This window comes from Manihot esculenta, chromosome 9, assembly GCF_001659605.2.
Source record: "Manihot esculenta cultivar AM560-2 chromosome 9, M.esculenta_v8, whole genome shotgun sequence".
In the NCBI taxonomy this organism is placed as follows: domain Eukaryota; kingdom Viridiplantae; phylum Streptophyta; class Magnoliopsida; order Malpighiales; family Euphorbiaceae; genus Manihot; species Manihot esculenta.
The window spans coordinates 1,113,819-1,134,690 of record NC_035169.2 but is presented as its reverse complement, the minus strand read 5'-3'; the positions used below and the strand labels follow the sequence as shown (position 1 = coordinate 1,134,690).

General features: G+C 30.9%; 1 protein-coding gene across 3 annotated transcripts; it reads left to right on the top strand.

Annotated features, from left to right (window-relative positions):
- The first annotated feature begins 871 nt into the window (after positions 1–871).
- Positions 872–17,946, top strand: LOC110622918 (DNA gyrase subunit B, chloroplastic/mitochondrial). 3 transcript variants are annotated; one of them, XM_021767648.2, is made up of 21 exons: positions 874–1,091; positions 1,862–2,006; positions 3,477–3,557; positions 3,663–3,776; positions 4,365–4,421; positions 4,984–5,085; positions 6,438–6,588; positions 6,717–6,793; positions 6,941–7,051; positions 7,663–7,733; positions 7,862–8,003; positions 8,822–8,920; positions 9,051–9,179; positions 9,333–9,447; positions 11,500–11,567; positions 14,041–14,154; positions 14,271–14,387; positions 14,507–14,560; positions 14,655–14,760; positions 17,194–17,324; positions 17,526–17,946. In XM_021767648.2, the coding sequence occupies exons 1-21, from the start codon at positions 937–939 to the stop codon at positions 17,592–17,594; spliced, it is 2,208 nt and encodes a 735-aa protein (XP_021623340.1). In that variant the 5' UTR covers positions 874–936; the 3' UTR covers positions 17,595–17,946. The 3 variants fall into 3 exon arrangements, 2 of the variants coding, with proteins under 2 accessions (XP_021623340.1, XP_021623341.1); XM_021767649.2 differs by lacking the exon at positions 874–1,091 and adding an exon at positions 1,133–1,242; XR_006352043.1 differs by lacking the exons at positions 14,041–14,154; positions 14,271–14,387; positions 14,507–14,560; positions 14,655–14,760 and having other exon boundaries at positions 872–1,091.
- Positions 17,947–20,872: the final 2,926 nt, after the last annotated feature.

Sequence of the window (20,872 nt, the reverse complement as noted above, 5' to 3'; positions counted from 1 at the left end):
GGCCGAGTTGCTCTCTCTCTTTAGTCAAGCAACTAGTTGTTTAAGTTTATTCCATAAGACAAACGACTGATGGTACATGTCCTATATTAATATCTTATTTGCCATTATTGAAGAATAAATCGATGTTTTCTTTAAAAAAGACCACAAATATTGAGACTACCTAAAAAATCTAATGAATACCACCAATACTCTCAAAGACGAAAGTATCCACTTTATAGCTTTAGGATATAATTTGGTAATCCTTAATTGCCTTCAATGATAGTCACCGCTAATCTTAGGACCAGAAAGTGGTGTTGGATGCTCTTTTTTATCACACATCTTATTGTATTCCTATTATATTCTAAGCATCTCCTCTGTATAAATAAAAAAAATAAAAAAAATAAAAAAAAATAAATAAATAATAAAAAAAATTAAAAAAAAGAAATCTAAAAAGAAATCTCTAAATTTTTAATGCAAGAAATAAATAAAAAAATTGAACTTTAAACAGACTTAATGTTTAATTTTAAAAATATAAAAATCGATTCGTTAATTATGTTAAAATTAAAAAATTAAAATATAATTTATTTATTTAAAAATAATAATAAAATATTTTCATGCTTTCAATGAATGGATATAACTGTCTCTAATTTAAATGAATTAATTATAAAAAAATTTAAATATTTAATTTTAAAATTATAAAAATTAATCAATTAATTATACTAAAATTTAAAAATTAAAATATAATTTATCTATACCTTTTTGAATTTTTTATTAATGTGCGAATATTTCATCATCATCTTCCCTTACAAACAAATGGGCCGGCCCTAAATTCATACAAGGCTGCAAAGGAAAGGACAATTTGAAGCCCTAATCTCGATGGAGGGAAAAAAAAATTGGATTTTTATCTTAATTTGAGTGTTTCTGGCTCAACCGAGACCCAGAAAACCCCAATTGCAGATGGCGCTTCTTCTAAAACACCGTAATTTTCATCGTCTTCTTCGCGTAATCATGGCCTTTCGTAGCTCTCCTCCTCCTCTTCCTTCTTCTTCTTCTTCTTTTCACAGTCATGCTTCCTCTAATCTCTCTCGCCCCCTTCTTCCCTTCAAGTCCAGGTTTTCCACTGCACTCCTTGTTTTCTCTTTTATTGGAACTTGTACTTTTGTTGTTTCTGTTGTTCAGTTCCTGTTTCGTTTTCCGGGAAAAAGCTTGGGGAAGGAAATGAAAGGACACTAGTGTATTGTTTAAGTTTTCTGGTAAAAAAAGGTTGAGAGAACTGAATACTGTTTTAATTATGACTTAATGCTTGCATAGTTGTTGCTTTGAAATGACAGGATGAAGTTTACTTGGTTTGCTAAATTGCTTAAATGAGGTCTAAATACATGGGTTTTATTTAGTTGTTTGGATTATTGAGCTTCAGCTTGAGCATGAGCTTGAACATGGATGGAAATTAGTTTTTTGAGTATAGCTGCCTTAAAAGGTTAAGTTCAAACACACTTGAATTTTGTTCAAGCTTTTTTTTTTTTCTTGACCCTCTTTACAAAGACTCTTCAAAAATATTCTTTGAATTAAGAAGCGAAATCTATTCTTTTTAAAACGCCAACTTATATGGATTAGAAAATCCAAAATCATTATTCTCCCTATCTTTCCCTAACAGGGATTAGGTCTTAAAGATAGAAGATTAGAAAAGCAGAATTCACGTCATGTCTAAGGTGCCCCTAACAGCCATTAGAACATATTAGTTATCTGTTTGTTATAGAATTTTTTTGGAAAGAAAAGAAAAGAAAAGAAATGGTGAAATATGTACAATGCAATGGTTTTTAAGGGATTTGGTTAGTAGCATAATTTGATGATATTTTCTTCTCTTGCTATGTTTATATTGCAGGGTGAGCTTTCCACTGAGAGGGTTTCCAAATCGATTTTCAGTTCAAAATGCAGTTTCACCTAGGGCTTTCATGTCATCCAGCACTGCAACAGAATCCTTTCAAGAAAATGCTAGTTCAAAGGCATATGGTTCTGATCAAATTCAGGTAAACTGCGTGTAATTTCTTTGGGTGAATCTTAAATGTACTTGAATCTTATGATTATTGATTTGAAACTTATGATTCTCTATTTTATTCAACATCCTAGCAATTCACATTTATGGGACAAATTGCAAATGTACCTGAATTGTAACTAAGTCAAGAGAATGGATAGTGAATCAATATGAAATGACCTAGTCTTCACTCAATTTAGGGGATTATATTTTAAATGGTTATTAGTTCCAATTATTTTTGCTATGAGAAGTGCACATAAACTTTTTCCTTGGCTATTTTTCTTCCATCACCCATTCTTTTCCTTCACTCTCTTTCTCTCTCTCTCTCTCTCTCTCTCTCTCTATATATATATATATATATATATATATATATATATATAATCAGCATATACATGATGATGATCATTGTGTACAATTCAAGGGTTCCTAATTTATAATATAAATCCATATGACTTAATAAGAATATATTATATATTATTCTACTATAGAAATATTTTTTAGTTACACAAATGATAATTCTATACTTATTAAAATATGTGATTATGATATTTTATACTTGTTTTTTAAAACATATATTATTTTTAATTAATTTTTAAAATTTTTTCAAACCTTGCGATTTCGTTCTCGATTCCCGATTCACAAAATGAAGATTTCAATTCTTGATTTAAATCTTGATTTGACAACCATTTATGTATATGTTAAAAACTATAATATACTTAACACAATGATTTGAATCTTGATTTGACAACTATTTATGTATTTGATAAAAACTATAATATGCTTAATGTATAAATTGTGATGAAAGTATATAAAAGTGTATGATAAATTTTATCGCAATTTGTACAATACATTTTATCACAATTTATATGTTAAGTATATAAAGTAAGAAAAAAATGTTTTTCTTTCTATTAGATTTTCACTTAATAAACAGTTTTAAATTGTATTTCTATGCATATTATAATAGTGATACATAGAATTTAGAGTCACTATCAAATTATTTAGAAATTCACATATGAGCAGGCTTATGATTCTACAATGAGGCAACTCAGGTGTCCCGATGAGCTGAGCTGGGTATTGCTCAAATTAGCTCATTTATTGGATGAGTCGTAAAAGTCAATTTTAGTTTACCTTATTAATTTTTAACAACCATGCTCAAGAAAACTTTTATTATGTTAAGCTCTGAGCATATATGAGTTGATCAGTTCATTTGTGGCCTAGATATGGGCATAAACTATGCAGTTTGGATTTTGAGAGTATCTTTCAAATGTTGTGCTTGTCATTAATGGACGCGGTGAGGCTGTAAAGAATGATTTTCAAATGAGATGCTTGTGATTATCAGAAACAATTCCTTCTTTTGAATTTCATAATAGATTGTTTGTTGGAGAAATTTTTTAAAAATTTTTAATTGGAGACTTATGTGCTCTTGCTGCTTTTCCCTTCTCTCATTTAATATAATGAAATGTAGGTGCTGAAAGGCTTAGAACCTGTTAGGAAAAGGCCAGGCATGTACATTGGAAGTACTGGACCTCGTGGGTTGCACCATTTGGTAGTTTCTTTTCTACTTTTATTCTGTTAGATTCAATTTTCCATTTCAAGTGGATTGGAGCTCAATTAAATATTGAGGTTTTCTGTTGATTGGCTTTCCTCTTAGGTTTATGAAATATTGGATAATGCTATTGACGAGGCCCAAGCAGGATATGCTTCAAAGATAGATGTCGTCTTATATTCTGATAATTCTGTTAGCATCACTGACAACGGGCGTGGGGTATGGCCTGTCATTTCAAGCCAGTGGATAGTATTTCTTATTAATTCATATTATGGAACTGTATTTATTGGTATGAAGATATACCATTTTTTGTTCTTTGTCTGGCAGTAATAATTTTTATGTGATTGTGTTCTATAAATGATTACTTTATTCCATGGCAATATGAACTTCAAGCCTTGTGCCAACAATAAAAATTTCAATATGAAGCTTCATCGACTTTTTGAATATTGAATCTTATGCTTTTATATGAGTTGCATAATCATTTTATTCACTTTGCAATGGAACATTGTGAATATATTGACTTTTTGAGTCACAATCTGAACAAATAAAATATGATAAAATTTCATAATCTTTTGCTAATGTGAGTTATGTCCCTAAAGTGTCAAAAAGTTGCATTAACTTTTTTCCCTAATATATGCGCGTACTGTTTCATGGTTATGATTTTCCTGCTTTTTCATCAAGTTTAAGGCAATACTAGTTGCTTACTAGTACCAACTTTATTTATTATTATTATTGTTATTATTATTATTATCATCATCATTATTCACTTCTTTTCGTATATGCTTCTCCGCTTTTCTCTTCATGCAGATACCCACTGATCTGCATCCAGACACAAAGAAATCTGCCTTGGAGACTGTGCTAACGGTAGGATTGCCCATTTCTATTTAGATTATAGTTGACTCTGGAGATAAGTCTGATTTATGTTGTACATACCTTTGCAAATACAAAACTCTTAACTCTATTATTCAAAATTGTGATCAAACATTAGGTTCTCAAACTTTTCTACATTAATATAAATTGTAGAGAACAAGTTCACTAGTGAAGATATATTAGCAAGTGTTCAACAATATTTGTGGTCAAATGAATGGACAGAGAGGAAAAAGGTGAGCCTTTTTGGGAAATAGGAAAAATCAGAAAAGAAATTTCATTGTCAATTAAAACTTTTATAAGAAAACAGAAAAAATAAATAGACAAGTAAAGAAAAACCAATAGTCCATCTCGAATGAATGGGCTGTGTGTTTTTGCATTGGAAAGAAAAAGAAAAAGAAAAAAGATGAAGGAAAAGGAAAAAAGGGAACACATTGATGAAACCTAATTAGCTTGCTACTGTGTATAAATCCTAATTGCTCTTTTGCATTTGAACTATTGCTTTGTGTTTTTCCGCATTATTAATTTATGGTTCAAATGCCATCACTTTGTTTTGCAGGTCTTACATGCTGGTGGAAAATTTGGTGGTTCTAATAGTGGCTATAGTGTCTCCGGTGGATTACATGGTGTGGGCTTGTCTGTTGTTAATGCGTTGTCTGAGGTGTGAATTATATTTAATTTGAGCTTCATTGGGCCTGCTTTTTCCCTACAATCATAAGCGAATTTTTTTCCTTCCTCATTTTTGTTAATTTATAAGTTAGAGAGTCTCCTAGTCCTAAATCAAATCTCATGCCCCTTATCTTTTTCTATTCCCCTCTTGTCATTATTTTACTTCTGCCACTGCGTGCTATAATTTGCAACCTACCTTAGGTGGATTAATTGAAAGAAACAAAAGGTAAAGGTATCTTGTGTTTTAAAGAAATTGGAAAATGGAAAGTGAACCTTTATATTTACTGTGTTTCTGACCAATTATCAATTTGGAATGTCAAATGAGCAATGGCATTGTAACGAACTGGCATATTATGCTGTGGTAATGGATGTTCATGAAAAGTTCTAATTTTCATTATCTGAAATTCCTTCACATTTCATCATAGTTGTTGAAGGTGTCTTGAGGCTCAAGACTCATTAGGCTCGAACTCTATTGCCTCAATAGGAGAAAGGCAGGCATGTTCACAAAGCACACTCCTTATGCACTTAGGATGCTTCTTCTTCTAGGTGCAAAGCTTTAAAAAGTTGCGCCTTCGTGAAGTACTTTTATTGACCAAAAGAAAAAGAACTACCACTTGACACAGAATTTGCCGATCTTCCAAAATCCATATTGGCACACTAGGAATTTTTCAAAATTATTATCGCTGGGGATGACTAGTAGCTGAAATCCCATCGAACCACCAAACCTAGGATAAAAAACTTTTCATCTTCTCATTTTCAACGCTCATGGTCCTTTTAATCCCTCTCTTCGTGCGTTTCACTATTCTGTTATTATCTTTTTCATCTTAACTACTTTTTTGGATTCTGTCTAATTTTCTGAAAATGTCCTTTAAATATCACTGATGGTGCTGTGTGAGTCTTTGATTTGTGCTATTTGGATTTGTTTATGAATTCTGCTATTTGGATTTGTTTATGAATATAAAACATTAAGGTTTGTTTTTGAATGTCCATTGTTTGGGTTTATTTTCCTTCTAACAAGTTCTGAAAAAATAATTCTGATGGTAAACTTTATATTTATTTTGTACTTTTCTATACTTACTAAACTTTATAGATTGTCAATTTTGATAAATTTGGTTAAATGGATTTACATATATTATTAATTTATTTTTATTTTTTACTAAACTTTATTTTTATTTTTTACTAAACTTTATTTTTTTAAGCCTCACCTTATTCAGGTGTGTGCCTGCACCTCACGACTCTTCGCACCTCAGTATGCCTTGAACCTTCATTAGCCATGCAGTTCATGTATTTCTTTATCTTTCTTCCTTTTCATTATATGTAACTTGATTATGGTTTGGTTCATAGGGATTAGAAGTTACTGTTTGGCGTGATGGAATGGAATACAAACAGAGATATTCTCGTGGTAATCCTGTGACAATTCTTACGGGTTATTCGTTACCAGTTGAATCAAGGGATCGTCAAGGGACATGTGTCAGATTTTGGCCAGACAAAGAAGGTTTTCCATGACTTTTTAAGCATCAGATGCATCTTATGGTTTTCTATTTATACTTATTCCATGACTTTTAGTGATATATACAACCAGTGATCTATATTTTCTTTGATTATTTTTCAATTTTTCTGCAGTATTCACTACTGCAATTCAGTTTGACTACAACACAATAGGTGGAAGAGTTAGGGAGCTTGCTTTTTTAAATCCAAAGGTAAAGTCACTGGTTTCAAGGATGCTAACTATGATTTCTTCACTTTTTGTTAACTACTCTTAATTGGAATGGACTAGCTCTCCTGTGGTTCACTTGGCAAGTTTATTATTTTGATGCTGATTTTGTTTGCGTTGTTTTTTCTTGTAGCTTACTATCACACTGAAAAAAGAAGATAATGATCCAGAGAAGAACCAGTATGATGAATATTTCTATGCAGGAGGGTTGGTAGAGTATGTTAAATGGCTAAATACTGATAAGGTATTATTAGTTTATTGACGAATCCTCTTGCTATTATTGCAGTTTCCCTTTGTTGTTTTGTACTATTTTGCCTTTTAGCAAGCTTGCAACTTTTTGTCCTTAATACATTGATTCTGGAAGGGGAAAAATGATGCGTGCATAAGGGTCTGGTTTGACAATCAAAGGATATGATTTTGGGCTACAGTTTTCATCATTTTTTGGAGGTTGACTTTGCGTCTGTTCTTGGCTAACAGGAAATGAGACATGTATTTGAATGTGAACAATATAGTTCATAGGCTTACTGGTTTAGTAGGGTAGATTATGATCTATCTGAAGGTTCAATGCCTATTTGTTATAGAATGTGATATTATTGATCTGTATATAGCAATGTGCAACCCAATTGTGTATGTAGTACTATTGACATTTTTTGCTGCATTTGGGTTCTAGACACATTATAATTTTTTGAATGTAGTACTTTGTTTCTGAAAGATGAACACCTTAACTCCATTACACCATTAGGCCATGAGGCCAGCATGTAAAAAGATTTTGCTTCCTTTTTTTGCTTTTTTCTTTCCCATGGATTATAGCATATGGACTGTATGTATGTAAACTAACTATTATTATTGTTTCAGAAATCACTTCATGATGTTGTGGGTTTCAGAAAAGAAATAGATGGGATCGCAATCGATATGGCTCTTCAATGGTAAACTACTTTCTTTTTGCTCATGTTATAACCTCTCTGTTAGTTTGGCCTAAGATTAATATTTAGTTGTTAACAACCATCCCATTTATAACTACGTGATTGGAGTTAATTCATTCACCCTTTGCCAGGTGTTCTGATGCATACTCAGATATGATACTGGGGTATGCCAATAGTATACGCACTATTGATGGTGGCACACATATAGACGGTTTCAAGGCTTCATTAACCAGAACACTCAATAATCTTGGGAAGAAGTCAAAGATAGTAAAGGTTTGGCATTGATGCATTTTGTGATTGCCAATTTTTTCCTCTTGTCCTCTTCAATTCTTTTAGTTCCAATCTTTCAATTGCTTTACTCACTGGTCACTTCTCTGCACAAAGGGTTGCGATTTTTTTGTGGTTAAATTATTTGGGAAGTCCTCCAAATCGTTTTCCAGTTTCTGATTAAACTCTTGTATTATTATTTCTTTAATTAAATTGTGCCCTTAACTTTTTGAAACATGTTAATTAAGGCTTTTTTGGTTGCAATATTATAGTTGTATTTCAAAATTTGTATATGTTTGATCAATATTGATAAAATTGAATGCATATATACAGTATTTACTGCTCGGTAGTGGGTATGAGTACTGGTGAAATGGGTTGGTGATAGAGAAAGTTGTGTTTTTTTGTTATTTCTTCTATAGCAAAAGCGCTCTCGCTTTTTTTTTTTTTTAATTTGATAATTTGTGTGCGTGTTTTCAAGCATTTGTCTTTCAGTACAACTGATCAGGTTATCTTCTTAGTCCGTTTACATAATCTGTTCTTGAATGACAGTGTGTTTTCACCCCGTCCTGCTACATTCCTTCCATCTCTCTCTCCCTCACTTCTCTCAAGAATTTTACAATATTCTTGCCTTTGCAAGCATGTAGGAAGTTCCATGCACGTACTTATTACAGCTAGAGAATAAATTAATTGTATAAGCCCCTTGGATGTATTTTTATAATAGAACTTCTGAATGATTTTCAATCAAGAGTTATGGTTGTTGTGGTTAGAGTTTAGATTAAAGTAGCTAAAGCTCATAATGCTTATATATCATCTGTGCCTTTCAGGATAAGGATATTAATTTAAGCGGTGAACATGTGAGAGAGGGGTTAACATGCATTATATCAGTTAAAGTTCCAAGTCCAGAGTTTGAAGGACAAACAAAGGTATTGCTGCCTGTTTATTGTAATCTTCTTAGAGTACCCGATACTGATGCTTTGGCCATCTGAGTGTTGTTTTTGTTTCATTCCTAACTGTTAATATCATACACTTGTGGTTCTCTGTCCATCACCAAAGACAAGGTTAGGAAATCCCGAGGTGCGAAAAGTGGTGGACCAATCAGTGCAAGAGTATCTTACTGAATATTTGGAGTTGCATCCAGATGTTCTTGATTCAATCCTCTCAAAATCTCTAAATGCTCTGAAGGTATCCTTCTCCTAAATTTTCATTTTTGTCCTTATCTTATTTGCTTCAATCTGTATTAAACCTGTTAATCAATCTGTTCCTGTTCTAGCATGTAGGGTGTCTATTTGTGTTGAACCTGAGCCTTTATCTTATTTCTGTTATTTTCCTATCTAGGCAGCTTTGGCAGCAAAGAAGGCAAGGGAGTTGGTGAGACAGAAGAGTGTGTTGAGAACATCATCTCTTCCAGGAAAACTGGCTGATTGTTCATCTACAAATCCTGAAGAATCTGGTTGCTCTTATTTTTCAATTTTTTTTTATCTGAAAGTTTTCTGACCATCATAGGAGCATAGTTGTCAAATCAAGATTGGAATCGAGAATTGAAATCTTCATTTCATGAATCAAGAATTGAATTGAATAGTAAGATTCAATAAGATTTCCAAAAATAATTAAAAATAATATATGTTCTAAAAATAAGTAAAAAATATATCATAATGCCATATTTTGATAAGTATAGAATTATTATTTATTTAATTAGAAATATTCTTCATAATAGGATAATATGTATGCATTATGTTATATAGTTCTTTGTTATAAATTATGAACTTTGGGATTGTAGACAATAGTTATCTTTATATATATACCAAAACTCATTTAAATTTGATCAAATAATTAAATAGTAAAAAAAATAGCATATTAGAATATTATAAATATAAACTATCATAATTTAACAACTATAATTAGTTAAGTAAATTAATTGAAAAGAAAAAAAAAGGACTAGAAGGAGAGGGAAAAGAATGGTTAGTCGAAGAAAAATAGATAAGGGAAGGTTTTATATACACTTTTTTATAGCAAAAATGAATAAGATCTTAAAATTTGAAAATATAAGATAATTAATAGCATCGGATGAAAAATTCTTTGATTCACCTTATTTACTATCAATTTTTTTGATTTAGTCACAATATATGTACTCTATAGATTTGAATCGCTAGGATGTAGAATCAAATTGAAAATCGTAAGATTTGAATCAAGAATGTAAGATTTAAATACATTTAAGATTCACCCCATAGATTTGAATCTTAAGATTCGAATCGAGAAAGTAAGATTCTGACAACAGTGCATAGAGTTTGAAATTTTCATACCATGATGGCTGGCTGCTTATATGAATTTATTTTTATGATGATTACGCTTTTGCTTTTGCTTATTCTTACCAACTTATTTCATTTGGGCATGCCTCAAATTTGGTCCAATCCTTATATTTTTATCAATTTTTCTGGTAATCTTAATATTTATGGAAATTATGGCTAATTTAGTGAATGAATGTAGTAACGTAATTGTGGAGCCAAGTAACATCTCAATTGACCAAATATATGTTTGTTACTTTTTCTTTACAATGCTGATAATGCAAAGTCTCTCTCTCTCTCTCTCTCTCTTTCTTCTTCTTCTTTTTTTAAATTTCTTATATCAGCTTTTGCAGAACAAATATTATTTATATATACTTTACTGGAAAAATAATAATAATAAACTATGTATGTATTATAAAGAAATACTTGAATTGCTTTGTTTTTTTGGATGATAGAATCTAAATACTTGAATTGATTACATTTTAGCATCAGCATTCCATCCAATCAAACCTCCTCGCCATCCTTCTATGGGAGCTAAACTCGCAATGCATATGTTCCATTTTATTTCTATTTAGCTTAAAGCCTTTTCTCTCAAGTCGTCCATAATTACTTTTGATTACTCTTTCACTTGTTCCATCCACTAAGAAAGCATCATCTGCAAATAACATGTGCCATGATACATCACCTTAAATATGACTGGTTAGCTTATCCATTGCTTAGGTAAACAGGTACAGACTCAAAGCCAAATCCCTGATTGAAACCCACTGTTACGGGAAAGCTTGTTCTTATCTATTCCCACTGTTCCTATACTTATGTCTGCCTCCTCACACATGTCTAAGAGTATCTATATATTTGAAATGGACTCTTTTTTCTTTAACACGCACCAAAGGACTTCCCTCGCTACTCTTATTATATTGATCTTTCTTCCTCTTCCTATCAATTTCCATTAAACTTCTCAATAGATAGGCAGGTTCTATTGTAGATCTACTAGTTGTAAAGCCAAACAGGTTCTCTAGTTGGTACTGTTGTGTGCATTCAATCACTATTTCCCATAGTTTTATTTTGCAACTCATCAGTTTAATGCTATGACAGGTGGTGCTATTTGTTTTCTTATATGTTGAACTTTGATTTAGCTCAAGAAATGAAGAATTATGGATTTTTGCTTCATTGGCATTATAAATTGAGTTTTTGATGTGTTATTTTATCATTGATGCTTGCAGAAATTTTTATCGTTGAAGGAGATTCAGCCGGTGGAAGTGCCAAACAAGGTCGTGATAGGCGCTTTCAGGTATTGGGCATAACTGTTACAATTTATCTACAAGCAATTTCATGTGCATGGATGGTTTTAAATAACGGCCGATACATTATTGTTACACAAAAAATGAGGGGGCCATTACCCGTTACTCTGTTATTTCAAGACCCTCCAATTTGCATGCGTAACTGCCGTTACGTAACGGTAATGACAGTTACCGAACGGCTCATGTAACGGTAACGGCCGTTACCAATAATTCAATTTTTATTGTTTACATGCCAAACATAATGAATATTAAGGTTCCATTGAAATTCAACAATTTAAGAGCTTTTTTTTTTCTTTTTTGTCAAAATCTTTCTTTCTTTTCTCTCAAACAACTTATTTTTTTCTATATTTTTCTGTTATAAGCTTAAATCCATCATAAACTACTCCATTCCTTTGTATCTTTTTTCTAAAAGATGAGTTTATTTTTATTTTTCTTTTTGTTTCATTTTTATAATTTTTTTTTTGCACTTCTTTTTTCTTTTTAAAATTTTTGTCGATTAAAGATCATCTTGATGTTACTTTTGAGTTAAAATTATAGTTTGAGCTATTAGTTTACCCAATATATAAGATAAGATAGCGTGACTTTTTCTTATTTTTAACTATACTCAGAAATTTATTTCATTAAATTAATTATAAGATAACATACACAAAATTTTATACTTAAGTTTTATTAGTTATTTGTTAATGACCGTTAAATTTGGGCCAGGCCTAACTCACCCCAAAAGCTAGCTCAAGGGGGAGGATTGCCTATGGCTATATAAGGGGCATATTATTCCTGTTCACAATTGATGTGGGATTCAATAAACCCCCTCATGCCCAAAATTTTTTACTGGTGCGTGGCAAATTTATGGGGCGCCCAACATCGGATGAGAGGCTCTGATTACCATGTTAAATTTGGGCGAGACCTAACTCACTCCAAAAGCTAGCTCAAGGGGGAAGATTGTCTATGGCTCATATAAGGGGCACATTACCCCTTTCCACAATCGATGTGGGATTCAACAATGGCCAATACTACATATAGTTCAATATTTAGGATAAGTTACAATATCTATGTTATTATAAATAAATTAAGGTATAGATTTTTGTAATTAATTCAGTGAATTACTTAGTTTTATTTTATTAGTTTATTGTAACGATGTTTAATCTAAGTTATATAGTCTATATTTGATAGTATTTATATTTAGGGTAATTTACATATAAGCCCCTAAGGTTTAATAAAACTCACAAAGTCGTCCTTGACTTAAATTTATATAATAATTTAGTCCAAAATTTTAAATTAAGGTAACAAAATGATCATTCTGTCAAAAATGGAGTGAAGTTGCTGTTAGTTTATAAGGAAAAGACACTTATGTCCTAAATTAAATTAAAAAAACAAGGACCAAAGTTTGACCACTAAAACCTAAGGAGCTCTCCCCTAGCAGATCATAAACTCACATATTTTGCTTGGCCTTCACCAACTCTACCTACCCAGAATCCAAACTCTTTGCTTCCTCATCTTCTCGAATTACTGCAACATCTCCCTTCCTTATTTTTTCTCTACTTGGAGAAATAAGAAGTAAAGTGTTGTTACTCGATTAAGTGCTGAAGTAGAATATGAAGCGGAATATAGAGTGATGATACAAGGTGTGTGAATTCCTATGGTTACAAAGATTGCTGGAGGTATTGAAACTAATGGAGAGGGATAAATTGCTCTTGTACTGTGACAGCAAAGTTGCCATTAGTATAGCTCATAATCTAGTTCAACATGACCGAATAATGCACATTGAGATTGATCGACACTTTATTAAAGAGAAGTTAATAAATAGTGGCTTGAGATTAGGTCATGTGATTTTCGATGAACAACTAGCTGATGTGTTTACCAAAAGATTCAGCAATATGACCTATCACATGTTGGTTTGCAAATTGCGCATGTGTGATATCGAGGAAGTGTTGATCAACATAGATTAGATCTTTGAGATCCTAAATATGTTTAATTATAGGAATTTTATTTTCTACCTTTATTGTAGATATTCCTAATTAGATGTTTGGTAAATATTTCTAAATTAGTTTGATTCTTTGTTATAAATACTTAAATCTTGTAAAAATCAATTCGATTGGAATAGAACCGAAAATACCTCCCAAAATACTTCACCAATCCTTGATTTGATAAACGCTGCCTTCATTTTTTCATTGTTCAAGACCACATTTGCATCATTTGTGCATATCTTGTTTCTTGCACTAATATTACATAGTATATTATTCATTGTTCAAGACCACATTTGCATCATTTGTGCATATCTTGTTTCTTGCACTAATATTACATAGTATATTATGAATCCAAGTTGAGTTTGTGGGCAGAGTAATGTTTTTAGTTTCTTTTATTTGATAACAAGCTTGGTTATCTTGACTGGTGGAGTATCTTACCTAAACCGTAAAGTTAAACGGGCGACCATAGAATATAAGTCACTAAAATATACTGATGCAGGCTATTCTTCCCCTGAGAGGTAAAATTTTAAATATAGAAAGAAAAGATGAGGCGGCAATGTACAAGAATGAAGAGATTCAAAATCTTATACTTGGCCTTGGACTTGGAGTAAAGGTTTGTATCTTTCCCCCTGTATTTGGTTTTCCACACCCTTTCCTCCCTACTTCGCAAGATAGTAATAAAAATCTAACTTCTGTCCTTGGTTAATGAGTCAATATTCTTGGTTACAGGGTGAGGATTTTAAGAAGGATGCACTACGATATCATAAGATCATCATCTTAACAGATGCTGATGTGGATGGTGCTCACATCCGAACTCTGCTGCTAACTTTTTTCTTCAGATATCAGGTATCTGATGGAGGAAATTGTTGCAAAAGAAGTTTGTTTTTGAATTTGAGAAATCAACATTCAAATGCATGATAAAATTTTAAATGAAATTGTAATGATGGGATTATTCATTCTTGTAGAGAGCCTTATTTGAAGAAGGTTGCATATATGTTGGTGTTCCCCCTCTTTATAAGGTTTGCTTGGCTGAATACTCGTGCACTTTTCATTTCCAAATATGGTTATATTTTACTTAATTCCATTTATTTTTTGATTCTCTGAAATGGCCAGGTTGAGAGGGGAAAACAAGTATACTATTGTTATGATGATGAAGAACTAAAAAATCTTCAAAACTCATTTCCTCATAATGCATCATATAATATTCAAAGGTTCAAAGGTAAGACATAAATCTTAATTTCTGGCTTGACCTGAAAATTGAAATTGTCTTCTTTCCCCCAACTACAATAAATGTGCATGATATACGGATCTATACTTTGTTCTTTTCTATTTTAATAGCTTCATCATTTGCAATTGCTTCCTTCCATCAACTCCAAACGAAATAATTGTTTCTTTAACGGGAACAATGAACTGTTATAGGACATTCTTTTGGATCCTTTTTTGAATTCTTTTCTTATTGCCAAGTGGAACAATTTATTGTTTGGTAGGCCACCATGCACTCTATAGTTGGATTTTTCCATTCTTAATATAAATCCATAGTTTCTAAAATAAAAATCATCATGTCGTGTTCATTCCATAGAAAATATGGTGAACTACACTCAAGTCCTTGGATATGACCATTGTTTAGTAGTTAGTCCGTGGTAACTCTTTATCTACTCTTTTCAAATTTAGGCCCCTATGGAAAACTCTTTCTCTCTCTCTCTCTCTCTCTGTCTGTCTGACACATCCTGTTGCCTTCCAATAGATTGCAACCAAGAGTTCAACTTGTATGGATGGTTAATCTATGACTAACTAATAATTATCCATCAGCTAGAATTTCAAATCCCGAGGTATGCTGCTGATGAAAATCAAAAGTCACTCTGAAAATTTTGGTGGCAAATAGCCACCAAAACCCACTAAAAGAATATTTACACATAAATGGCTTATGGATCTTGTGTATACAAGGCCTTTTCCACTAGAGGATTAACTCTCGTGAATGGGTTTTTTAGGTGAATTATAGTCTCAATGCCACATACTAAGTACAGAGATGGGTGATGGATTGGCATTTTAATTAATGTCTTAGAGCGTTCTAGGTATAAGGTTTATTTTGATGACCCACCAAAAGTAATTGATTTTGATAGGAGTGAGGACTCTTTGGAAATGAGTTTATGGTGATTAAGTATTGATAGGAGTGGTGACTGCATTTCAAGAGAAATATTGAGTTTAAGTTGACAGAAAACTTGGGTTTAAAAAAAATTCTCTCCGACTTTTTAGAGCTTGGACCAAAAGTAGAAATGAAGGATTTTGGATGGAAGGACGGACCTTATAGAAACGAAAGTAAAAGTTGGGGATATATTAGAGTTCTCAAAGTAGGGTTTCTAATAAAAAAATTATATCTGAGCTTAATTCACCCTATAAAATAATATTGTACATATTATCAATGTTTTTAAACCCGACCCAGTCAATGAACCGATGAAAGCAAAAAGGTTAAGGGTTTAAAGTCTAATTGTGGTCTGAACTGAGGTTGAACAAATATATTATTAAATAAATTTTATAAAATTAATAAGAATGCTTCTTTTATAAATTTACTGGAATTTTAAGATCTAAATATTTTTAGAAAATAATTTAAAATTTTAAATAATATTTTTTTAAAAAAATTATTATTTAGTCTCTGTATTATGGGAAAATTTATTAGTTGGTTTCTTAGTTTTGAAAAATACACTAAAACGTCTCTGACGTTTTAAAAAGTTACTAATTAATCCATCCGTTAATTTTATGCGAAAATTCATTAGTTAATTTTTCAGTTTTATAAAAAGTCTATTAATTAGTTCTCCGCATGGGGGCATGTTAGATTTTTTTTTTGTAATACTTAACAGCTAAAATTAATGGAGAGATTAATTAGTAGACTTTTTAAAATTTTAAGAACATTTTAGTATATTTTTCAAAACTGAGGGACCAACTAATGAATTTTTTCACAGTAGGGATTAAATAGTTTATATTTTCTAATTTTTAATTATATATAATAAAGAAAAACTTAAAATTAAAATTTTATAATAACAAATGGAAATAAGAACTATATAAAATCATGAACACAAAAATTTATGTATTTTGTACTCGGTAAAAGATGATAAAATAAAATAATGTAATACTTTAATTTATTTAATAAAATAAATTATTAATAATTTAATTATTTAAGTCGTAATTATTGTTTTTTCAAGTTTAATAGTTATTTTTTTTTATGTTAACATAACTATAGGGAAAAAAAAAGACCTTTTATACATATATCAACTCTATAAATAACATTGAGAATAGTGGTCTAGATGATGGTTGACATTTGGTGCATTCCAAGGTTTCAGGATTGAATCCTGGGAGTGACAAAAGCATTTCTTTTTCTAATTGAAGAACGGTTCCATTCGGAAGGCCAGATTCCAACCATCTGGGTTGCCGGTTGACATTAGCTTACTTTGGTTTTACTAAATACAGGGTTTTCTCCTTAAACCAAACTGGATCAAGGTCCGGTTCCCAATTAAACTGGTCTGACTGGCTGGTCCGGTCCATAATATCCATTTGGAAAAAATATTTGTTGATGTCTATTTAGGTCCAGTGTGCATGCACAGGACAGTAATTTTTCAATTGAATTTCTATATTTATGTATTTTGAATGAAAATTACAGGCTTGGGAGAAATGATGCCTTTACAACTTTGGGAAACAACCTTGGATCCAGAGAGAAGGCTGCTGAAGCAATTGGTAGTTGAGGATGCAGCTGAAGCTAATATTGTTTTCTCATCGCTTATGGGTGCTCGGGTAAGCAGATCAATCTTGTTTGTCGCTCTTCAGTTTGTGATATTTTATGTAGCTAGCACATCTATAATGTTTCATAACATTGCTGATTTTGTAGTGTTTTTTTATTTTTATTTTTTATTTTATGAACTGATCCATGATAATATAGATTCAGTGTACTAATCCTCAATAATTTCCCCCCTAATTCATATCTTTTGGTGTCAGGTGGATGTCCGCAAGGAACTTATCCAGAATGCTTCACGCATGGTCAACATTGATCAACTGGATATTTGAGAGCATCATTGAGTTTCTAAGTGAAAGTTCTTCTACACACTGCAACACCAACACCAACACCAGATGAGCGCTTACTGCATTTCACACTGCTGCACTGGTGAAGCAGAGGCAATTGAATTTTGCAAGTATAATGTCTCATGATTCATTGTTAACAGATGCTTTTACAAATGCATCTGATATTCACATCTTTGCAGTAATTCCTGTAGGCTTAGGGTGTAGAGGTGGGGAAGTTTGGCTGTTGTTGGGAAGCTATTTGAATTATAGGTACAAATGCTGAACTTACAAACATTTGTATTGATGAATTTATTGGCACCTCGAATCTCATAATGTTCACTTCGCACCATTTACAGCACATTCTCTATTCATCGTTTGTCCTCTAATTAGATTGTCAGATCTTTTGAGGAAAAAATTGCAGTTTATGATGAATTATGTTTGTCTGAGAATTGTATGCAATATATATTCTGAAAAATTTATTATTTAGTTGATGAAAAAACTTATTAATTGAATCTTCAATTTCAAAAAATACATTTAGATTTTAAAAAAATTAATAATTAATTATTCCATTAATTGTCAAATGTTTTATGATAAAAAAAAAAAAAATCACCAATTGGTTTTTAAGTTTTGTAAAAATATGTACTTAGTCTTTTAAAGACATTTTATAATATTTTATAAGAAAAAATTTATTGATTAGTAATTTAATTTTATAAAATTATATACTAATTCATTTATATTGAGGATATTTTAAATTTTTTTATAATATTTAAGAACTAAAATTAATAGAAAGATTAATTAATAAATATTTTGAAATTTAAGGATGTTTTATTATATTTTTTAATATATATTTTATATTTAAAAATTAAAATTAATGAAAAATCTAACTAATATACTTTTTAAAATCTTATGAATAGTTTAACATAATTTTTAATATTGAAAAATTGACTCATGAGTTTTCTTATATTACTGCAGAAATTAAATAATATTGTTTTATATAATATTATATACTTTATAAAAATAATTTATTAGTTATTTTTATATGTAATTATTTATAAAATTATTCCTACCTCTATTTTATTATTAAATATCATATTTCAAATAAAATATTTTATTAATTATTTTTATCTATAAATTTATTTCTATATGAATAATTTTGAAAAAAAAAATTTAAAAATAATAATAATAATAATAAATTATTTTTAATTTTTTTAAAAAATAAAAATTCTAATTGTTAACAAATACACCCTAGATTTACATATATTTTATAATAATTATTTATTGATTTCATGCAGTAATGATACTTGTTAAAATATTCTTAAGACATCATATCAATTTTTGCAATTATTATTATTATTATTATTATTTTTTGTGCTAATGGCAAAGCCAAGACCATACCTTGGTATATTTTATTAAGTTAGTTATGTATTATTACGACAATTGTCTTATAATGGCTATAGATTTTATATTCTAGGTTTTAACATTTTGGCAATTGTATTTTTTATTGTGATGTCAAATTGAATTGATAATTATTTTTTATTTTAATTTTATAAATTCAATACCAAAAATGATCATATGGTAACTATATGTAGAGTGAGATTATTTTGAGTTGGTAATTAATTAATGAGAATTTATATATATATATATATATATATATATATATATATATATATATATATATATTTTGCTAATCCAATTTTGTTTTATGTGTACAATTATCATGTGAACTTCTAAATGCTTCAACCAGCGACATGTATTACATTTCAGTATTAACTCCTTTACGTTCTGAATAATTATTCGATCGATGACTAGATTGTCTACAGCAGTAACATATATAACATATATCTCCTGGTTTCTGATAAGAATCAATTTTGTTTCTTTTGTCTGCTATAGTGGCGACTGTTTTTCCCTTACCGTCTCTCCTTTTTTTCATATTATTTTGAGGATTGCCAGAATTTACAACTTTAGAAGGATGGCCGCTGTAATTGCCTTTATACTGATGCGTCCCTGTCGAACCATAATTTCTGTAATTAAAATTCCGATTATACTACTGTCATGGTTGCCAATCAGCATACTCTTCTGCCCTTTTTTTCAATCTCAATGGCGTTTGCCAAAGTGAAAATAGAAATTACTTCCATCATACAACGAATTTTATTATTCAGGCCCCTCGGATAATGAGCAACCTGCTAGGCTTCATTCTCACAGTTTTCACATCTCGCCTATAACCTCAAAAACTCATTAGTATATTCATTCACCCTTCGATTCCCCTATACACAGTCATGACACTCGTTATACAAAGCCTGAGTATGATCACTAGGTAAGAACCGTTGTTCAATCATCTGCTTCATCAACACCCAGTTTTATATAGCTTCCAGTCTTCTCCAATAGCATTCATTTTGAACCGAATTCCACTAAACTGCTGCACCCCCTTTTAACTTATAGGCCACAATTAGAACTTTTCGATTCTCTTCCATGTTCATAATTTCGAAGAAACGTTCAACCTCCGCCAACCAATCAAGAACAGATTTTACATCCAACGAATTAGAAAAGTTTTGAAAATCTATCATTATCTTGTAACTTTCCTCTTCTGTTGGGGATTTGCAGGCACATGATTGGCAACCACAGGATTTGGAACTGGCTAGGGGCATTTGGTGGCGGCGGTGGGTTGATAGATTCCCTGTTGTAGGGCTAACTGTTCGATCATCTCCCTCAATTTTGCCAAAGATACCTCAATTGCAGCAAATTGCACCTCTTGGTTGTTTGTCATGGACGAACTTCGCTCTGATACCAATTTGATAAATGACTAATTAGACTCCATCAGAAGTTTTAACCACTATCGTTTGCCTAAGATGATATAAAAGAAAGTGATAGGTTAGAAGGCGAAAAGTCTTATTGAAATTTTTTAAAGATTGAAAAGTGAGTTTTAAACAGTGAAGGAAGACTATTTATAATAGAAAAAAAATTCTAATATGCAAAATTATAAAAATATTTAAAAAAATAATTAAAATGTAAAATTAACTTTCTAAACGGTGTAATTTTCTTCTCGAACTTTATGATAGGCCATCGTCACACTTTTAAAAGTCGTGCATCTCGAAATTTCCTTTTCGAAAAACTATCGAGGGTCTCCATCAAACATCGGCAGTAAAAGTTAAGCCTAATCCAAATCTGCCGTAAAGTCTAAGTCTAGTTGTTTTGTGTCAATTGTACTCATTTAAGTTAATGTTATAAATAATTATTATCAGTTCTAATGAGTTTTATAGAGATGGAAAGTTAGTATAAGGATATGA